The 20,576-nt window shown below is 46.7% G+C and overlaps 1 protein-coding gene across 2 annotated transcripts in view; it reads right to left on the bottom strand.

Moving 5' to 3' along the window:
- Positions 1-17,967, bottom strand: part of Arid1a (AT-rich interaction domain 1A) — a 108,956-nt gene extending 90,989 nt beyond the window's left edge. For both annotated transcript variants that reach the window (XM_042688420.1, XM_042688421.1), the window contains exon 1: positions 16,793-17,967. In XM_042688420.1, coding sequence (XP_042544354.1) covers positions 16,793-17,929 — 1,137 coding nt within the window. In that variant the 5' untranslated portion in view covers positions 17,930-17,967. The remainder of the gene's footprint in view (positions 1-16,792) is intronic.
- Between the last annotated feature and the right edge of the window lie 2,609 nt (positions 17,968-20,576).

Genomic DNA, 20,576 nt, shown 5'->3' with positions numbered 1-20,576 from the left:
GTAAAGATGCTATACAGGTCATTTGCTTCTTACCTCCAGTTACCCAGCAAAAAAAAAAAGTGGCTGGCATTGATGGCTCACACCTATTATCCTAGCTACTGAGATACTGAGGTCTGAGGAGCACAGGTTCAAAGCCAGCCAAGGCAGTCCATGAGATTCTTATCTCCAATTGACCACCAGAAAACCAGAAATGGAGCTGTGGCTCAAAGTGGGAGAGCACTGGCCTTGAGTGAAAAAGCTCAGGGAGAGTACCCTGAATTCAAACCCATTTCAAACCCATGACTGACAAAAAAAAAAAAAAAAGCCACAAGTGGAGGTGTGGTTCAAGTGCTAGACATGAGTAAAAAAACTAAGGGTCAACTCCCATACCCTCAATTCAAGCCACAGTATAGGAACCTTTCCTCCCACCAAAAATTATTTGGGCTGGGCACCGGTGGCTCATGCCTGTAATTCTAACTACTCAGGAGGCTGAGATCTGAGGATCAAGGTTCAAAGCAAGCCTGGGCAGAAAAGTCCATGAGACTCTTATCTCGAATAAACCACTAGAAAACTGAAGTGGCGATGTAGCTCAAGCAGTAGAACTCTCACCTTGAGCTGAAGAGCGCAGGGACAGAGCCCAAGCAGAGTCCAAGCTCCATGACCAACGAAAAAAAAATTATTTGCTTAATACTATTTTCACATTTACTTATTATTAACTACAGCCTGTAAACTAGGTAATTCTTCCTATATGTAAGCAGGAATACAGATTCAGAGAAGTGACTGGTCTAAAGTCACAGAGCCTAAGGGAAATTTAAAACTAGGTTTTAGAGCTCCCTGTCAACTTTATACTTAATCTTTTTTTTTTTTTTTTTGATCCAGTCGTGGGGCCTGAACTCTGGGCCTGGGCGCTGTCCCTCAGCTCTTCAGCTCAAGGCTAGTGCTCTACCACTTGAGCCACAGCGTCACTTTCAGCTTTTTTCTTTTTGCTTATGTGGTGCTGAGCAATCGAACCCAGGGCCTCAGGCATGCAAGGCAAGGGCTCTACCACTGAGCCAGCTTCCCAGCCCTTATACTTAATTTTTCATGTTCACTTTCTCCAGGTGACAAATTAAAACAATAATACCATTCCCTCTCAAAAAGTGCCCCAAGTTTCTGAATAGTAAAATTATTCTATGAACATTTTCAAAATACAAGACACTCAGACCAACTCTTAGAGCCTAAATCCAATCCACAATCTCAACGATCTCTCCAGATGAGAGGACTTAAGGTTCAAATTCTGAGAACTGCTCTTCATTGGAATCATAAAGCTAATATACCAAATGTCACCACCATTCATCAGATACCCGGAATAATAAAACCATAAATGGCAGGGGCAAATATGAACAAGATCTAGGCGTGATATCAAATTATAACTAAAAGTTTTTCAGTCTTTCACTTCATTTAAGAGCTCTAAAGAAAGCACAGCACCAGTGGCTCACACTAATAATCCTAGCTACTCAGGAGGCTAAGATCTAAGTTCAGAGCTAGCCAGGGCAGAAAAGTCCATGAGACTCTTATCTCTCAACAAAATATCAAAAAGGTAGGAAGTGGCGCTGTAGCTCAAGTGGTAGAGCACTCGCCTTCCTTGAGTTGAAGAGCTGAGGGACAACGCCCAGGCCCAGAGTTCAAGCCCCACGACCGACAAAAAAAAAAATATCAAAAAGGTAGAAGTGTATACGCAATGTAGATTAAGATAATAATAACTATCATTGTGAAGATTAAAAGGTGTTTGTGACTTTAAAAAAATATTTAAAACCCAGAGTTCAAGCCCCATGACCAAAAAAAAATATATATATATATATATTTATTTAAAAATGCTAGAAGTAGCACTGTGACTTAAGTGGTAAAGCACTAGTCTTGAGCAAAAAAAAAAAAAACGTCCAGGTCGTGAGTTCAAGCCCTAGGAGTGGCACAAAAAAAAAAAAAAAAACTCTAGGAGATCCTGTCTCTCTCAGGAGGCTAAGATCTGGTATTTTGATGCCAGCCCAGGCAGAAAAGTTCTGGTGAGACTTCTATCTCCAATTAGCCACTCAAAAACCCTGAGTGGACGGGCTGGGAAGGTGGCTCAGTGGCAGAGCGCTTGCCTTACATGCCTGAGGCCCTGGGTTCGATTCCTCAGCACCACATAAAGAAAAAAGCCAGAAGTGGCACTGTGGCTCAAGTGGTAGAGCATTAGCCTTGAGCAGAAGAGCTGAGGGACAGCGCCCAGGCCCAGAGTTCAGGCACCACGACCAGACCCCAAAAAAAAGAAAAAAACCCTGAGTGGTTCTGCGGCTTAAGTGGTAGAGCACTAGCCTTGAACACGAAGAGGCTCAGGGACAGTGCCCAAAGTTCAAGCCCCACAACTGACACCAAAAAAAGGGGGGAGGGGGCCTGGGAATGGGGCTCAGTGGTATAGTGCTTGCCTTGCATGCATGAGGACCTGGGTTCAATTCCTCAGCACCACATAAGCAGAAAAGGCCAGAAGTGGCTCAAGTGGTAAAGTGCTACCCTTGAGCTGAAGAGCTGAGGGACAGTGCCCAGGCCCAGAGTTCAGGCCCCACGACTGACCAAAATAAAAAGAAAAGATGTCTCAATTGGTCTTGGTTCTTGAATAATTTATTCTGAAGAAGCAAAATTAGTATTTTATACTGGGGTGTAGCTCAGGGGTATAGCACTTGCTTATGTCAATAAGCCCTGGGTTTAAGACTCTGGAGAGGGCTGGGAAGTTGGCTCAGTGGTAAAGTGCTTGCCTTGCATGCCTGAGGCCCTGGGTTCGATTCCTCAGCACTACATAAGAAAAAAGCCGGAAGTGGTGCTGTGGCTCAAGTGGTAGAGCGCTAGCCTTGAGCTGAAGAGCTCAGGGACAGCGTCCAGGCCCAGAGTTCAGGCCCCACAACGGGACCAAAAAAAAAAAAAGATTCTGGAGAATCAGACAAACCATGATTCAGATTCCAACTCTACTTCAAACTACTTCCCCTAGAGCCTATTTCTTATTCTATTTTCTCAACTGTAAAGGGAGAGAAAAATAATAGAACCTAACTTTCTAAAATTTTAAAGATTAAATGAGGAAACTCAAAAGAAAACTAAATATAGTGGTTAACACAAAGTAAGCACTCAATATACCCAGCATGCTATCGTTTCAAAGTCAAAATCTTAGTGAGGATCCTTGCCCCAGGACAATGTTTTAGATAAACTACCTACAGAATTGTTCCCTAAATCCTTTATAATATAGTTTGATTGGGTAGTCTAGAACCCTAAACAAGAAGTCTGAAGACAAAAGGCAAGTTATCCAAACCTGAATTACAGAGTTTCAGACTATTAAACTAATGCTGGACCGACCTATGAATTCCATCATGTCTGGACCAGAACAAAATGTTGTCCAAATGGCAAGAACAAAAGCCCTCTCTATTTGCAGAGAAAATATGGTAATACACAGCAACTAATTCCCAGCAGTTCTGCCCAGGTAACCTGATCTCAAAGGACAAGAGAGAGCTGTAATGTCTATCCCAAAGATAGGGAAATCTCTGGGCAACAAGAGCCCAAAAAAGACCATTTCCTTCAAAAGGATGTACCTAGAACATTGTAGTCTTTAATCCTCTACCACATGGCTCATTTTACAATTTTGTTGTTGTTGTTGGTCGTGGGGCTTGAACTCTCAGCCTGGACACTGTCCCTAGGCTCTTCAGATCAAGGAGAGCGCTCTATACTTGAGCCACAGGGCCACTTCCAGTTTTTTTTTTTCCTCCTGGTGGTTGGATATGAGACTCACAGACTTTCCTGCCCAGGCTGGCTTTGAACCATGATTCTCAAATCTCAGCCTCTTGAGTAGCTAGGATTACAGGCATGAGCCACTGGCACCCAGCTTCCACACCATTGTTATAGTTACGATATACCAGGCTTGAGTCAGTTGAGAGTTAACAGCTGTGCTCAACTGCATTCATACCCAGCAAACAAGCCGTGAACTCAAGGAAAATAGGAGGCAAAATAAAAACAACTAAGCACACAGCAAATGAGTTTTAAACTTGACTGGTATTACATGATCCTCACAATTTGCCTGCTGCCATCACATTGGTGCTCGTTTTTGAGGAGAGAAGGCTCCTTGTAAGACAAATACAAGCAAGCTGAAAGCTAACAAGTTTAAAAGCAAAAAGCATATAAAACTTGGCTGTTGGTGATGATGCACACACACACAAACACACACAAATCATAAAAGTGCCATTGACAAGAGAAAAGAAACTCCAATATCTTAACATTGCAGACTTGAACATAGAAACAACAAAACTTTACAAGGAAGCTCAAATGCAAACGAGAAGGGGTAAAAAAAGCACATGGCATATTTTCTCTTCATAGGGTGGCAAACCAAAGCAGTGTTCTGGGTCTACAGAGCACACAGCCCAGTCAGTACCCAAAGCTTCTTATTAATATCAATGCAACTTCCCACGGGCGACAAAAATCTGTCCTGGATTACTGGGTAATTTCTAATATGTACCATAACCAACACTAAATCAACATTTTAAGGATCAAATTTCCTACTCTACAGTATGTTGGAATGCATTTTTGGCATTAGACTTCTTCCCAGTCTACCCTTAGAAAACGCAAAGCCACCGGGAAATAAAGACTCAATCTGTCCCAAGACAATCTTTCAGCTATGCACAAGTGACTAACAAAAACAAATTCACTTAGATGTCTCTTCCTTCACATTCAATAAAAAAAAAAAGAAACTAATTTCATTCACTTAAGTGGGGGGGAGGGGTGATTTCAGAGACTAGTCAAAGCCATTAAATAGATGTTCATTCTAACCTGGATTCCTCTACAATTGAGGATTGAATAAGGAGCTCATCTCAAGACCTTACACATTTATTGTCCAGGGCAATTTACTATCATGCCTGATTCTGAGTGACTGAAAACTTGCTTTTGCAAAATATCAAGTCAAAAAAGAATTTGTTTTCAATATTTCATATTTATTTTTCTTGGGGACAGGGGGCAAGGGAGGATTGAGTACTAAGGCTGAAACTCAGCCTAGGTACTGTCTCTGCTTTTTTGTTCAAGACTGGTGCTCTGCCACTTGAGCCACAGCTCTACTTTCAGCTTTTTGGTGGTTAATTGGCAATGAGAGTTTCACAGACTTTTCTGACCCAAGCTGGCTGTGAACCTCAAATCTCAACCTCTTGAGTAGATAGAATTACAGACATGAGCCACCAACACCCAGAAAGATTTTAAATTTCTATACTGGTGAAATATAACCCATCTTCTTCTTCCAGGAGAAAGCGCTCTGGTGACACCTCATGCACTTTCAGCTATTAAGTGTCCACTGATTGATCTTGATGAGTGCCAGGCCAAACTACACAAAGATTAGAAGGCAATGAGAAATCAAAATCACTACATTTCACAGGCTCTATAGAATTAAGCAAGTATTTACAGACTATGAGCTTCATCAAATACTAGCCAACTTTATCAAATACAGTATCTAAGGCTATTTCTGCCAGGAACCTGTAATCTTAACTACTCAAGAGGCTGAGATCTGAGGCTCATGGTTCAAAGTTAGCTTGGGCAGGAAAGTCCGTGATTTTTTGGGGGGAGGGAGGTGGGTGGGTAGTCCTGGGGCTTGAACTCAGGGCTTGGGCACTCTACCACTAAGCCACATTCCCAGCCCTCCTTTTAGCTCTTATCTCCAATAAAGTATCAAAATAGCCAGAATAAGCCAGAAGTTTAAACTGTGGCTCAAGTGGTAAAGAACTAGTCTGGGGGAAGGGGAGGGCAAAGGAAAAGGGAAACTCAGGACATACCTAGGCTCTGAGTTAAAGCCCCAACCACATATACACACAAAAAGGACTATTTTTCTGATCTGATTGATGGGCAAACTGCATATGTGCAAGTTTATCCAACCTATCCATTCTTTATATGATGTCTAACCCAAGCAACTCAGCTTAAGCTCAACTTCCAACTCTTTAGAAACAGCAATATAAGAGTTTCAAACAGGGGACTCGGAATGTAGCTTATGGTAGAGTACTTGCCTAGCATGCATGAAGCCCTGGGTTCCATTCCTCAGTATCACATAAACAGAAAAGGCCTGAAGGGGCGCTGTGGCTCAAGTGATAGAGCGCTAGCCTTGAGCAAAAGCTCAGGTATAGTGCCCAGCCCTGAGTTCAAGACCCAGGACTGGACCAAAAAAAAGAGAGTTGCATGACTTATTTTGCTGAAGAAAGGTCAAATAACAGCTAAGAAAGAAGTCCAGGCTCACCAACCAAAGTTGAAAGAACCACCATTACTGTAGAGTTGTCCAGAAACATAATCTTCTAAACTCAGAATTACTAAAAACAAGTCCATGAACTAACCAAAATCTTAGCAGGTTGTACCAACAACACTTCATAGCTATAGGAACCACTAAGATCCCAGAACACTCTTTCTCAGGTAATTTTGTGGGTAGCCTATAAACTGTCAGTCACAGGAACACTGAGAACTACAGGTATGAGGATGATTGTACAGTCTGGATTCTAGTGATTAAGATTATGGTAAGGGTGCAAGTGGCTCTCGCCTATAATCCTAGCTACTCAACAGAGTAAAACCTGAGGATTGAGTTTCAAAGCCAGCCCAGGCAGGAAAATCCATGAGACTCTTATCTCCAATTATTCACCAAAAAGCCAGAAGTGGAGCTACGGCTCAAGTGGTAGAACATTAGCCTGGTGGGATGGGACTCCTCAATGGGGGGGGGGGGGGGGGGGGGGACGGGGGGGTGTCAAGAGAGTGAGATTATGGATAAAAGCTAAATTAATATTTTTTTAACTTTCCCCTTCTTGAAGTTAGCCTCACAAACACTAAATTTAAGCAGCTATCCCAGGCTAATCCTGTCCAACTCTGATTGCTCCTCAGACTTCAATTCCTAGACCAATCCATATTTAGTTCATCCTATACCCATTTATAAAACTTGGCTTTGCAGAGAAGGTGACATTGCTCAAGATGCAATGTACTCATAACCTGACTTATAAAAATGAAATCGCATCCGGGCACCTGTGGCTCATGCCTGTAATCCTAGCTACTCAGGAGGCTGAGATCTGAGGTTCAAAGCCAGCCTGGGCAGGAAAGTCCGTGAGACTCTTATCTCCAACAAACCACTAGAAAACCAGAAGTGGCGCTGTGGCTCAAGCGGTAGAGTGCTCACCTTGAGCTGAAGAACACAGGGACAGTGCCCAAGCCTAGAGTTGAAGCCCCGCAACCAACCAAAAAAAAAAAAAAAAAAAAATGAAATCGCTTTCTACAACTACTTAATAATTTTTAACTTTGCTCTGTCAATTTTCTCAGAAGTGTGCACATAAGCATGCTTCCCCAAGACTAAATTCTCTGATGCAGTATTGCCTCTACCTTTTCAATTCCTTTTCAATACCTACTCAGATAATGGTATAGGGCTATTTTTCCTACCCTACTGAAATCCCAGATCTACCTGACCTAGAAATGATGCTTTCAGCAATAAGGAATGAAATTCTAAAAGGAGCACTGGTGGCTCATGACTATAATCCTAGCTCCTTAGAAGGCTGAGATCTGAGGATGGTGTTTCAATGTCAGCATGAGCAGGAAAGTCCATGAAACTCTCATCTCCAATTAACTACCAAAAAGCCAGGAATGGAGCTATGGCTCAAGTGGTAGAGCACTAGTCTTGAGCACAAAAGCTCAGGGACAGTCCCCAAGCCTGAGTTAAAAACCCAGGATACACACACACACACACACACACACACACACACACACACACACACACACACACACACACACACACACACACACACACACACACACACACACACACACACACACACACACACACACACACACGTTTTAGGCCAAGCGCCGGTGGCTCATATCTGTAATCCTAGCTACTCAGGAGGCTGATAGCTGATATCGAAGGATCATGGTTCAAAGCCAGCCTGGGGAAGAAAGTCTGCAAGACCCTTATCTCCAGTATACCACTCAGAAAATTGGAAGTGGCTCAAGTGGTAGAGCGCTAGCCTTGCGCTGAAGAGCTGAGGGACAGCGCCTAGGCCCAGAGTTCAAGCCCCACAACCAACAACAACAACAACAAAAAGAATCAAGTTTTAATACCCTTAACATCACATGACAGGGAAAGACCTTGACAATACTGGATAACTAACATTGGCACTGACATATGTTTATCTATTTTGTTTTAACACAAGCTGATAGCATTTGATAAAATAACTAAATAATGGTTAGGACCATATTTACATTTATATTCCCTGCTACTATCTACTGGCTAAGTCAAAAAGGCATTTCCAGAGTTTCAGCTTAAAAAATACTTTTTGTGAAGTAAACTAGTGTTATAAGAGTCAGTGAATTTATTTTAAAAAGAGACTGAGAATCTTATTTTGGTCATCTTAGAAGGCTACCAAAGTAGGCAGACAGTTAAAATATTCAAAAAGAATGTGTAAACTGAACACTGGTGGCTGACACCTGTAATCCTCAAGAGGCTGAGATCTGAGGACTAAGGTTCAAAGCCAGCCCTGGCAGGAAAGTCCATGATTTAATTGGTGGTTACCAATTAAACACCAGAAAAGCATAAGTTGCACTGTGGCACAAAGTGGTAAGAGTACTAGACTTGAGCAGGAAGAAGTGGGGGGAACACGACTCAGAGACAGCACTGAGGCCTTGAGTTCAAGCCCCATGGCCAACAATAACAACAACAACAACAACAAAGGAATGTGTGAAAGGACCCAGAAATGTTGATCTTAAAGTATCAATTTCAAAAACAACAACTACATCTACCCATATAATCCTTCAAACAGGTTCTAGCTGAGCACTGATGGCTCCTGCCTGTAATCCTAGCTACTCAGTAGGCTAAGATCTGAAGATCCAATGTTCAAAGCCAGCCTTGGTAGAAAAGTTCATTAGACTCTTGTCTTTAAATAATTATCAAAAAAGCCAGGCACCAGTGGCTCATGCCTGTAATCCTAGCTACTCAGGAGGCTGAGATCTGAGGATCCAGGTTCAAAGCCAGCCTGGGCAGGAAAGTCCTTGAGCCGCTTATCTCCAGTAAACCACTAGAAAACCGGAAGTGGCGCTGTGGCTCAAGCGATAGAGTGCTCACCTTGAGCTGAAGAGCTCAGGGAGAGTGCCAAAGCCCAGAGTTCAAGCCCCACAACCAACCAAAAAAAAAAAAAATATATATATATATATATATAGAGAGAGAGAGAGAGAGAGAGCAAAAAAGCCAGAAGTAAGCAGGGCACTGATGGCTCACACCTGTAATTCTAGCTACTCAGGAAACTGAGATCTGAGGATTGTGATTAGAAGCCAGCCTGGGTAAGAAAGTCTGTGAGACTCTTACCTTCAAATAACCAACAGAGAACCAGAAATGGTGTTATGGCTCAAAGTGGGAGAGCACTAGCCTTGAGGGAAAATGCTCAGGGACAGCACCCAGACCCAGTTCAAGCCCTATGACAGAAAAAAAGAAAAAAAAAAGTGGAGGTGTAACTCCAGTGGAAGAATCTCAACTTTGTGCAAAAAAGTCAAGAGAGATCAAGAGACCCTAAATGTAAGTGCCAGTCCCCACATACACACACACAAAAACCAACAACAACAACAAAAACAATCTAGTGAATCCCCAATATTTGAGCCTTGTACTGACGCAGGAAACAGAGGGTTCCTGTATGTATGCTTAACTTGCAGGGTTTTTGTTTTCCTATTGCAAAAATGAAAATCCAACCCCCCAAAAAATCTTGCCAAACTACCAAACCTTACCTTAAGCAAGAAATTTTAACACACTAAATCTCATAAAATAAGCTTTTGGAGCACACTTACTATAATATCGAAACTTAGGTTAACTTCTTTCCAAACTTCTGTTGATTTTCACTACATGATTACAACAGATAAAATGTTTCACACACCCTGAACTTAGTACAGACCTAAAGCCACAGAGATTTCCTTCTACTGAAGCATCTTTACTATCAATCTCCTTTAGATCACCTCTTTTAAGTTTCCTATCCCCCCAGCACTATCCTCTTCCCTACCCCTTTGTCTTTTACGAGAATGTTATTTTATTCTACTACTTGAGGTGACTAGCATTATCTTTGCTTGAAAATTCTGTTTATTAATTTGCCTGTCAAACATTCTATGGAGCCGTTTACATCTCGCTACAGAAACCTCCTGGGTACATATTGACAGCTCAGCAAGTATTTACACAAAGCTCTGAAACATTTGGTTCCTTCAGAGAGGAAGAAGCTGCTGTGTCAAGCAGAGAATTACCAAATACCTTTCCTTCTATCTTTTCCCTCTTTTATGGAAGGAAGCTTCCCTCCATATGTCTAAATTACACTTCTAAACTACTAAGCCAGAAGGTTAAAGAAGGGAAATTCAGGTGTGCTGGAGAGAAGAATGAACAGCATTTCCAAGGCCACATGCAAACCACACTACATGGCTCCTTAAACCAAAAGTACGAGAAAAGACAAATATGCCTATAGAATTGATCTTGGAGCAGTTAGCTTTTCCTGTTCCAGGCTCAGGAACTTTGCTCTTCTCTTAACAAAACGTAGAGGGCAAGTCCAGGCACTCAGATTACAACCAACTGCCCAAACCAGACCCAGACCTGCCTAAACAATAAGAGTCTCAAGAACTAAATATTACCTCTCTCCATACACTAACTAGAGAGTTAATGTTCAATTCTGACTATCTACTCCCTATTCCACCCCCAAGTGTAAAGCCTCCCGGGTATCTCTCTTGCTTTAATGAAGTCTACTAAATTTTTCAACTACTGTTCAACCATCAGCCAAGCCTGGTGCTGGTGGCTCATGACTGTAATCCTAGCTACTCAGAAAGCTGAGATAGGAGGATCATGGTTCAAAGCCAGCCCAAGCATGAAAGTCCATGAGACTCTTATCTCCAATTAACCACAGAAAACCAGAAGTGGCACTGAGGCTGAAAGTGGTAGAGCATCATGCTTGAATAAAAAGAGCTTAGCGACAGTGCCCAGGCCCCAAGTTCAAGCCCCATGACCAATACATAAAATGAAATAAAACCACTAGGCAGGTGGAATGATTAATGACAAACGGATTAACAATTCTGAGACAACAGTCTGGGAGGGCTTTTTCTGTAAAGGTGCACAGACTACTATAGCACCTGGTTCCTGAAAATACTTGAGGAATAATGGCTTGAGGAAACAAATGGCCTTGAGTTCTTTAAGGCCAGGGGAAGTTATGACCCAACATGGTGTAGATGAAGAAGCTTCCTCAAGAACAGATAACAAAGTGGCGCTGTAGCTCAAGTGGTAGAGCGCTCACCTTGAGCTGAAGAGCGCAGGGACAGCGCCCAGGCCCAGAGTTCAAGCCCCACGACCCCCCCCCCCCCAAAAAAAAGAACAGATAACAGTGTCACAGAATAAAAAGGTCACAGAGCCAGGCACTGGTGGCTCAGGAAGCTGAGATCTGAGGATCACGGTTCAAAGCCAGCCCGGGCAGGAAAAGATAAACCACTCAGAAAACTGGAAGGGCTCTATGACTCAAGTGGTAGAGCGCTAGCCTTGAGCTGAAGAGATAAGGGACAGCGGCCCAGAGTTTAAGCCTTATGAACGAAGAGGAGGAAAAAAAAAAAAAAAAGTCTGCCAGTTTTATTTTCCCTAAGAAAATAAAGAGAAAGCAAATTACTTGCCCCATGTCATGCAGCTTATTTCTGGAGCTGTAAATGGAAATTAAACTGCTTTTCTTCTGAAATTATCTTCTTTCACCACTAAGCAACTTGTAACAACTTAGTATGCATCAATAATGATAATGACCAATCTAAACAAGGAAAAAGCCAGTGATAAAAGCAACAAGGGGAGGGGGCTCGGAAGGTGGCTCAGTGGTAGAGCGCTTGCCTTGCATGCATGAGGCCCTGAGTTCGATTCCTCAGCACCACATAAGCAAAAAGAAAAAAGCTGGAAGTGGCGCTGTGGCTCAAGTGGTAGAGCACTAGCCTTGAGCTGAAGAGCTGAGGGACAGCGCCCAGGCCCAGAGTTCAGGCCCCACAATTGGACCCAAAAAAAATAAAATAAAATAAAAATAAAAAACATTTAAAAAAGCAACAAGGGGAATCCAGACTGCTTCAGAGCCCCAGGTATCACAGTTCATTGTCAGGAAAGAACTACTCAAATGACAATTTCTTTTTTTTTTTTTTCTTGCTGGTCATGGGGCCTGAACTCTGGGTCTGGGCGGTGCCCCTCAGCTCTTCAGCTCAAGGCTAGCGCTCTACCACTGGAGCCACAGCGCCACTTTCGGCTTTTTCTGTTTATGTGGTGCTGAGGAATTGAACCCAGGGCCTCATGCATGCAAGACATGCACTCTACCGCTGAGCTACCTTCCCAGCCCCAAAGGGAAGTTTCTTTACTTTTTTTTTTTTTTTTTTGGGGGGGGTACGGTCGTGGGGCCTGAACTCTGGGCTGGGCGCTGTCCCTCAGCTCTTTAGCTCAAGGCTAGTGCTCTGCCACTTAAGCCACAGCGCCACTTCTGGCTTTTTTCTTTTTGCTTATGTGGTGCTGAGGAATCGAACCCAGGGCTTCATGCATTGCAAAGCAAGCGCTCTACCACTGAGCCACCTTCCCAGTCCCTATTCCCACATTTTTAAAAAGCTTACAAAAGTTGGGCTCACACCTATAATCCTAGCTACTCAGGAGGTTGAGATCTGAGGATTGTAGTTCAAAAACAGCCTGGGCAGGAAAGTCCAGGAGACTCTTTTCTCCAATGAAGCAAAAAAACAGCAGATGTAGCTATGGCTCAAATAGTAGAGCACAAACTAGCCTTGAGCAAAAAGGCTCAGGGACAGGACTCTGGCCCTGAATTCAAGCCCCAAGACTGGCAATAGCAGTAATAATAATAATAGTAATAATGGTAAAAATAAAATAAATATCACACTAACTTTGTGTAAGGCTTACTGTAGTATATGTCACATCCTACTCAGGAGTCAATCCAACACATGAATGCTTAATACAATATAATCTAAGACATCCTATGACAATAGGTGCTGCTTGTCATGGTTAGTTTGTATCACATACAATCCAAGGAACTTTAAAAAGTCCTGAAAGAACAATTCACAAGAAACTAACCTGCATTCTTTCTTCTCACACCACCATCCCAACTCCTATCACTTCAGTTCATAGGAGAAAGATGAAGCCCCCAAAATTAAAAATGTTACTAGAGTGAAGTTTTTCTGGTCCCTCCTACTTGAGAGAGATCCAAGAGCCCTGTATTTCAGCCAGCTCAGAATTTGTGCCAGTAGGCATTCCCATAATAAATCCAGGATTCCTGTATACGTTTCCCAGGGACTGGGAACATCATTTGATATTTCCATAGCAGAAACTAACAGCCAAGCTTCTACAATCAAACCCAACTCAATTCCAAACTATTTATTACATTTCATTTTTTACCATCATCAACTAATAGTACTCTTCCAGGTGTAATTGCTCAAAATATCACAAGTAAGAAGTTCAAGTGACCAAAAGGATTTCATCAGTACCAGAATTCACACCTGTAATAATAGGTACTGCTTGTCATGAGTACTTTATATCTCACAAAGAAAGGAACCTAAAAAAGTCTGAAAGATCAATTCACAAGATACCAATAATGTACTTAGGAAAGGGTTAAGTTTGTCTGCTCAGATCATCCTTGCTCCCAAAAAACACTTAATCTTTATTTCATAAAGACCAAATAACAATTATCACCTGGACTATGATAATCATGTGTCTGGAACATGTATCTGAAAAATATTCATCTAAGACTGGGTTAGAGAAAGAAGGGAACCAGTTTTTACTTAAAAATACTTCACAGTAGGACATCATGTAATCTGACAGGTAGAGGATCTCAGAACAAGTCTGTACCCCACAACCTTTTCCTAGACTACTGTCACACAACTGAAGAAATTCACAAAGCTAAAATATCTCTTCCACAAGGAAAGGTATGTGTATGTATATATAAAACCTTTCTCTAGTCAGGCACTGGTAGAGAGAGAGAGAGAGAGAGAGAGAGAGAGAGTGTAAAACCTTTCTCTTTCTCTATCTCTAACCAGGCACTGGTGGCTCATTCATGTAATCCTACTCAGGAGGCTGAGATCTGAGGATCACAGTTTGAAGCTAGCTGGAGAAGGAAAGCCACTAAAACTACAAAAAAAAATACCAAAGTGGAGCTGTGGCTAGCCTTGAGCAAAAGAAGCTCAGGACAATGTTCAGGCTCTGAATTCAAGCCCCAGGATTGGCACAACAATTTTAAAAAACACACACACAAAAACCTTTGTCTAAATATACCCATACTCATAGACTTCAAATATTTTAATTGGGCCTTAACATACCCCAAATCATTTCCTCTAATAAGTCTTAAGAAAGGTAAATTTTTGCCAGAGGCTGGTGACACAGCCTTATCATCTTAGATACTCAAGAGGCTGAGATCTAAGGATCACAGTTTGAAGAGAGTCCATGAAGACACTCATCTCCAATTAACCATTAAAACTCAAGAAGTGGAGCTGTGGCTCAAATGGTACAGCACCAGCCTGGTGTGAAAAACAGCTATGGAACAGCACCTAGTCCTTCAGTTTAACAGCATTCCCTCCTACCATTTGGACACACACACACACACACACACACACACACACACACACACACACACACGAAAGGAAAAAAAAAAAAAAGAAGGAAAATTTTTTGGCCAAAACAAAACAGGAGATGAGGCAAAACAGGTACATATTATAGATTGATCATAGATCTCCAGTCCGCTAGCCTAAAATCCTATAGGCAGCAAAAATAAGTAAACAAATAACATTCCCCTATTTTTCATCCAGGTTGGATGCAGTGTCAAGGGCTCAGAGCTTTATGCCCACTAGCAGTTATTTTCAAAATTCCCAGCTCAGTAGAGATTAGAGTAGAAATGTAATTATGGGATTGGGAAAGAATACAGCTAATTAATTATTTTGTTATAAGTGAATAAAATCTCAGTGCAGAGGCACAACTGCTGGGAGTGGTGACCCACAGGAGCTTTCTGTCCCCACTTTGAAAAGATCCATGACTCCATGGAACACCAACAATATTCCAGACCAAAGCATTGATGAAGAAGGTAGGGAGGTATCTAAAAGTTGCAAGCCTACATTATCATTGTAGGTCATGTCTTTTTTTACTTTGGGGGAGAAAAAAAGGAAAAGAAAAAATATACAGAGGAGAAAAAAATTAGCCAATCTCTATTTGCTGGTTTTAAAAGGATTGATGACAAAACTAGATTTTTTTTTTTTGCATTCCAGGAACAAATAATAAATTCCACCAAATCAAGCCCTTAAGAGAGAAGCCAAAAATTCCTCTCTGAAGATCAAGAAAGACATCAGCCTCCTTTTAAATTGAGCTGCTCTCCCAAAGTTCACTTAACAAAAGAAAGTGTTAACAAGATTCTACATGTAAACAAAGAATGAGGCCACCTTTGCTTAAAAGAACCCTTGAACCTAATATGAAATTGTCAGAAAGCTCTCAGTTCTAAACAAAAATATTAACAGAAATGTATTCTTCCCCTATACAGATCTCACATTTGCCACTCAATTTAAAAAGTCAGTAAAATAATTTCAGTTCTGCAAAGTGAACAGTGTCAAAATTACTCAAGACAAATGTGTCTTCAGAGCCATCAAAGAAGTCATTTATACCATCAGGAAAGTCACAAAACCAAAACAAACAGCAAACCCATTGTAGAGAAAAACTCAGCTACTGTTCCAACAACACAGAATCTATTTCAGGCTGCATAAAACATAACAAGCAAAATAAATCCAAGGTACAAGCAAAATGCCACTGCCTCCTCTTTTGTTTCGGGCACAATATAACAAGGGCAGCCTGTCTGGGGCTCTGCTCCTGCTGATACAGTATTGCTGCTTAAACCTCCCTCCTCAAGGTCACAGCCAATTTCAGCTCTGAAATAAAAGGCAGATAGTGGCAGCAATGGTTTGGGTTATCACTGGCAGAAAAGCAGAGTGTAAAAGTTTATGAGCTCATCAGGATTGTTGTACCATTACATCAGAGGCAATTATAAATGGCCAAGAGCAGGAGATGGGGAGCCAATCAGATCACAGATAGGATGTCAACCTAAGACCAACTGTCTCCTGGCTTTGACAGAAGGATTTTACCTCCATAATTCAAATCCCAAACCAAAGCAATCTGCACTTACTACTCCAATCACTCAGCTGTTTACCAGCACTTCCAGAGAGAGCCCAGGCCACTGGGCCGGCAGAGACTAAGACAGGAGATGGCCGGGGCTGCCCTGGGTGAACCCCAGCCGGCCTCTAGCTGCCCCCAAGCAGGTCCCTACCCTCCCTCAAGGTCCCCCCGAGCCTCAGGGGCCCCTCTTTGCGAGCACACATGGGGGGACAGCCTAGAAGGCGGCAGGGGGAACAGAAAAACGCCAAGCGAGCAAAGAAACGTCCGTTCAACTCCCGGCCTCCCAGCACTGCCTACAACCCCAATCTGAACCCCCAACACCCTCTTGATCGACCGGGGCCTTCCGGACCCACTTTACCTCGCACCCCCCTGAAGACCCCAGGCCTCCGAAGGGACCCAGGGAAGGGGGAGAAGCAGAGCACACACCTCTGGAAAAGCCCCACACAAAGGCTGAAACGAGGGAAGGAGAGGAAGGCAGACAGGCAGCCATTTTAAGAGAGAAGAGCCAGACAATGGCAGCTCCCCAGCAGTGGGGGCCCGGGCCCGAGGGGACCCCCCGGCTTGTGGCCTGTTCCCCGCGGCCGCCCACCCAATCCCCCCCCCCGGACCCGCTCGCCCCAGCCCCCTCCCGGCCCAGCTGTGTACCTGAGGGGTCCGGGCGAGCGGCTGCCCCCCACCGCCGCTGCTGCTCCCGGGGCTCATGGGCGCGTGGTGGCTCCTTTGTTGGGCCCCTCCCGAGGCGGCCGCTGCCGCCGCGGCCGCCGCCGCAGCAGCCCCCCAGCACTGCGAGGCCATGTCCGCCGGGCCCTTGCCCGCGCCCCCGTCCTGGGGCCCGCCGCCGTAGTCGCCCCCGGGGTAGCCCTGGTAGCCCCGGGCCGAGCTGGGCGACGTGAGCAGTTGGTTGAGGGTGGGGGTGGCGGTGGGCTGGGGAGTTCCCCCGCCGGCCGCTGCGGGGCCGCCTCCCCCCATGGCCCCGAAGCGCTGCTGAGCGAAGGACGACGACGACGAGGAGACCGAGGCGCTGGAGGAGGGAGGCGGCTTGGAGCCGGCGGCCGCCGCGCCGGAGCCCGGAGTGCCACCTCTCGGGGAGCTCAGCGCGTAGGCCTGGGGGGGCGGGGGGTAGGCGCTGCGGTTGGGGTAGTAGGAGTTGTACTGGTGGTTGGGGAAGCCGTGGTCGTGCGAGTTCTGCTGGGGCCCCGCGTAGGGCTCCAGGCCCCCGCCGCCGCCGCCGCCGCTCTGCAGCGCTGCCAGGCCAGGGCTTTGTTGTCCGCCATGTTGTTGGTGGAAGACGGCGGCCGCCGCGGCGGCGACGGCAGACGGGCTCCGGCCGTAGGGCTGCCCGAAGCCGTAGGCTGGGGGCGGCAAGGCGGCCGCGGCCGAGTGAGGAGGCGCCCCCACTCCGTCGCTGCTGCCGCCGCCGCCGCCGCCGGGCGGCTCCGGGAGGTTATTGTTCAGGGCGGGCCTAGGGCCCGCGTTCCCGTTCGAGTTCTTCAGGTCCGGCTCCGCGCCGGGCCCGCTGCCGCCGCTGGCTCCGCCGCCGCCGCCACCCCCATTGCTCTCGGCCCCGTCCTGCAGCTCCTTTCCCAGCGGCTGCGGCGGCCCCACGGCGGGGCCCTCGCTCTCCGGGCCGGCGGCTGCCTTCATTTCCCCGCGCTCGGCCGCTGCCGCCGCCTCGCCCCCCGCCTCCTCCCGCTGCTGCTGTTCGGCTTTCTTCAGCTCCGAGGGCGGCGGCGGCGGGTTGCCCAGGCTGCTGGCGGCGGCGGGGGCGACCTGCGCGGCCATGATCCCCGCTGTCTCGTCCGCGGAGAGACCCGGCCCTGTCTTCGTCTTCTCCCCCCTCCCACCCCACCCCGGGGCCGAGTCCCCCCGGGCTGCCCTCCCCACCCGCCCGGGCGGGCCTCGCGGGGCTCCGCTGCTGCGCTGCGCTCGCTCGCTCCTCTCCCCCCCGCCCCGCCGGCTCAGGCTCCGGGCTGGCGGCGGCGGAGGAGGAGGAGGCGGCGGCGGCGGCGGCCGAGGCGCCGGCGGCTCAGCTGCTCCCGGCTCTGTAGGCTCGGGACCCGGCTCTCCCGGCTCATTCCCCCCAAGCCCTTGCCTGGGAATGAGGGGGGCGGTGGAGGCTCCGCTCCCCAGGGCCTGGCCCCGCTGTGACTCTCCGCTTTCTGCTGCCGGAGAAAGGAGGAGGGAGGGAGGGAGGCGAGGGGGAGGGGGCGGAGGGAGGGAGCGGGGGGAGGGGGGCCCGGGACGGGCGGGCTGGAGGGCGCGCGGCGGCAGCCGGGGCGCCGGGCGGCAGCGTCGGAGCGCGCGGGCCGGGCCGGCGCCCTGCCTCCCCTCCCCGGCCGCAGCGCGGGCCGAGGCTGCTGCGCGGCCGCGGGCGGGCAGGCGGGCGGGCGGGCGGGCGGTCGGACTGAGCGGCTAGAGCGCCCCACTCTCCTCCGAGTCCCCCTCACTCCGACACGAGGCTCAGCACTGCCATTTTACCCAGCGCCGTCGCGGCCGCCTGGAAAACCCGGAGTGGAGTGCGGAGCGGGCGCCGGCCGTGGAATGGACTCGCTCCTTTTCCCCTTCACAAAGGAGGAGGGGAGAGAGCGAGCCTCGGCGGCAGCGGCAGGCCTTCTGCCTCTCTCGCTCGGCAGCGCCGCCGACGATGGCTTCGGGAAAAACCTGGCCCGGAACCCGCGCCTCTCCGGAGCCTGCGCCCGCTTCCCTGCTGGTGTTCCGATCCTGGCCTGGCCTGGCCTCTTCCCCGCCGCCGCACCGAGGGGAGCGGGCTGCGTGAACTTTACCCGTGCCTGCAAAATTGGCCTGAACCCGAGGCCGCGGCCGCCCCGGCCCAAGCCTGACCCCTGGCACCGGGCCTGGTCCCTGGGCTGCTGCCGAGCACCTCTACAGCACTTTTTCTTCAAAGACTTTTACAGACCTGCTCCAAAGACCCAGCTGAGCGAGCCCTGCCTTTCACGCCGGTGGCCAGGACCGGTCATTGTTCAGACTATCCGTTTTCCCACTGCCCTGCCCTCATTAGCCAGCCCTGACAAGGCCCTGAGGGCATGAGGTCCGGATTAGCCCCATTTTACAGAAAGGCGGGAGGGGACTGCCCAGGTCACTTAAAAGTCAGAGGGCAGTGGCTATGAAAACAAGTGAAGTACCCAAAGCTGCCTCCTGTCTACTTGTACTAAGAAAAAAAGGTTGAGAACAAACCCAACAATGGGATTGGAGTGTCATGTCTGAAATCAAAACTGGGCATCTCACCACTGACTTAAAATGGTGGCCCTGGAAGCAGCTCTGGGGGCATGGGAGAGTCCTCCGTGAGCCCAGGTCCTCTATCCCTTCATAAGGGAATTTAGCCCACGGTGACCAATAGCCCCAGTCTCCAAAGGCAGTACCTTGGAAGACTGTAAACAGTCCACAAAAGAGGCTCCAGGGACTGGCCAGAACCTGAATGTTCAAACCACTCCATAAGAGGGATGCCATTTTCTGTTTAAAGAGAGAAAAGGCACAGTCTTAACAGGCCACTAAGAAAACGGATGCTACTGAGATTTGTTTTCAATTCTTCAGTGTAAAGATTCTTTGAAGTTTACCATTCCATTCTAAGAGACCCTAAGGCCAGGTTTATCTGAAAAGATCAAGGTATTCACACACACACACACACACACAGTGTTGTCCCAACTCCAAGTCCCAGAGTCTGGAGAGTGCTCTAACTCGACCAGTTTGGGAGATCAGGATTCCAGATTTTCACCAGGCCAGCGTCACTAGGCACCAGCACCCCTTTCCCTCAGATTTTTAAAATGGAGACTTCATGGCCTCAGACCATAACCTTCGAATTTCTAAATTCGGCAGGCGCCTGGAGTTCTGACCAGGTCACCAGTCACTGTAAATAATTCCAAAAGCCTGAATTTATTTCTACCCTCAAGAAAATTGAGACCATCTCACATCACAAAGGCAAATCTTCCTGAAAACCTAGAGTTCTGAGCTTAAAAACAAAACCCTTCTCTATGCCCTAAACCAAGAACCAAATCAGCTTACAAAGTGGATGGGACTGACTAGTATGGGCCAGTTCCCTCTTTTCAGGCTCCATCCTCAGGGGCAACAACTCTCCTGGTGCATTAGGTCCTAGAAACCAAATTATAGGCTGCTTTATAAATGGAGCTTTGCTATTTAATCAACTGCCTCGGAGCTGGCAAACAGTTCTGAGTTCTGCACACAAATGAGGAATTTTTTACATGCAATTACCCTGCCATTTTCTTCAGAGCTGGAGTGTAATGGGAAACCTGGAGCCCAGTGAAAATCTGGAAGCCAGAATGGATTTGTCTGCAAAGAAAGCCCTAATTCCTTTCCGTCCATGGTTGCGAAATATGGAAAGCGCCAAAAATCCTTGTTTCTACACGTGGGCACGCTGTTTTCAAAACAGACACCATTTTAATCAAGCAATAGG

The sequence above is a fragment of the Dipodomys spectabilis genome, unplaced genomic scaffold (genome assembly GCF_019054845.1).
Source record: "Dipodomys spectabilis isolate Male_0828 unplaced genomic scaffold, ASM1905484v1 ptg000118l, whole genome shotgun sequence".
NCBI lineage: Eukaryota > Metazoa > Chordata > Mammalia > Rodentia > Heteromyidae > Dipodomys > Dipodomys spectabilis.
This window is presented reverse-complemented; position numbering and strand designations above follow the sequence as displayed.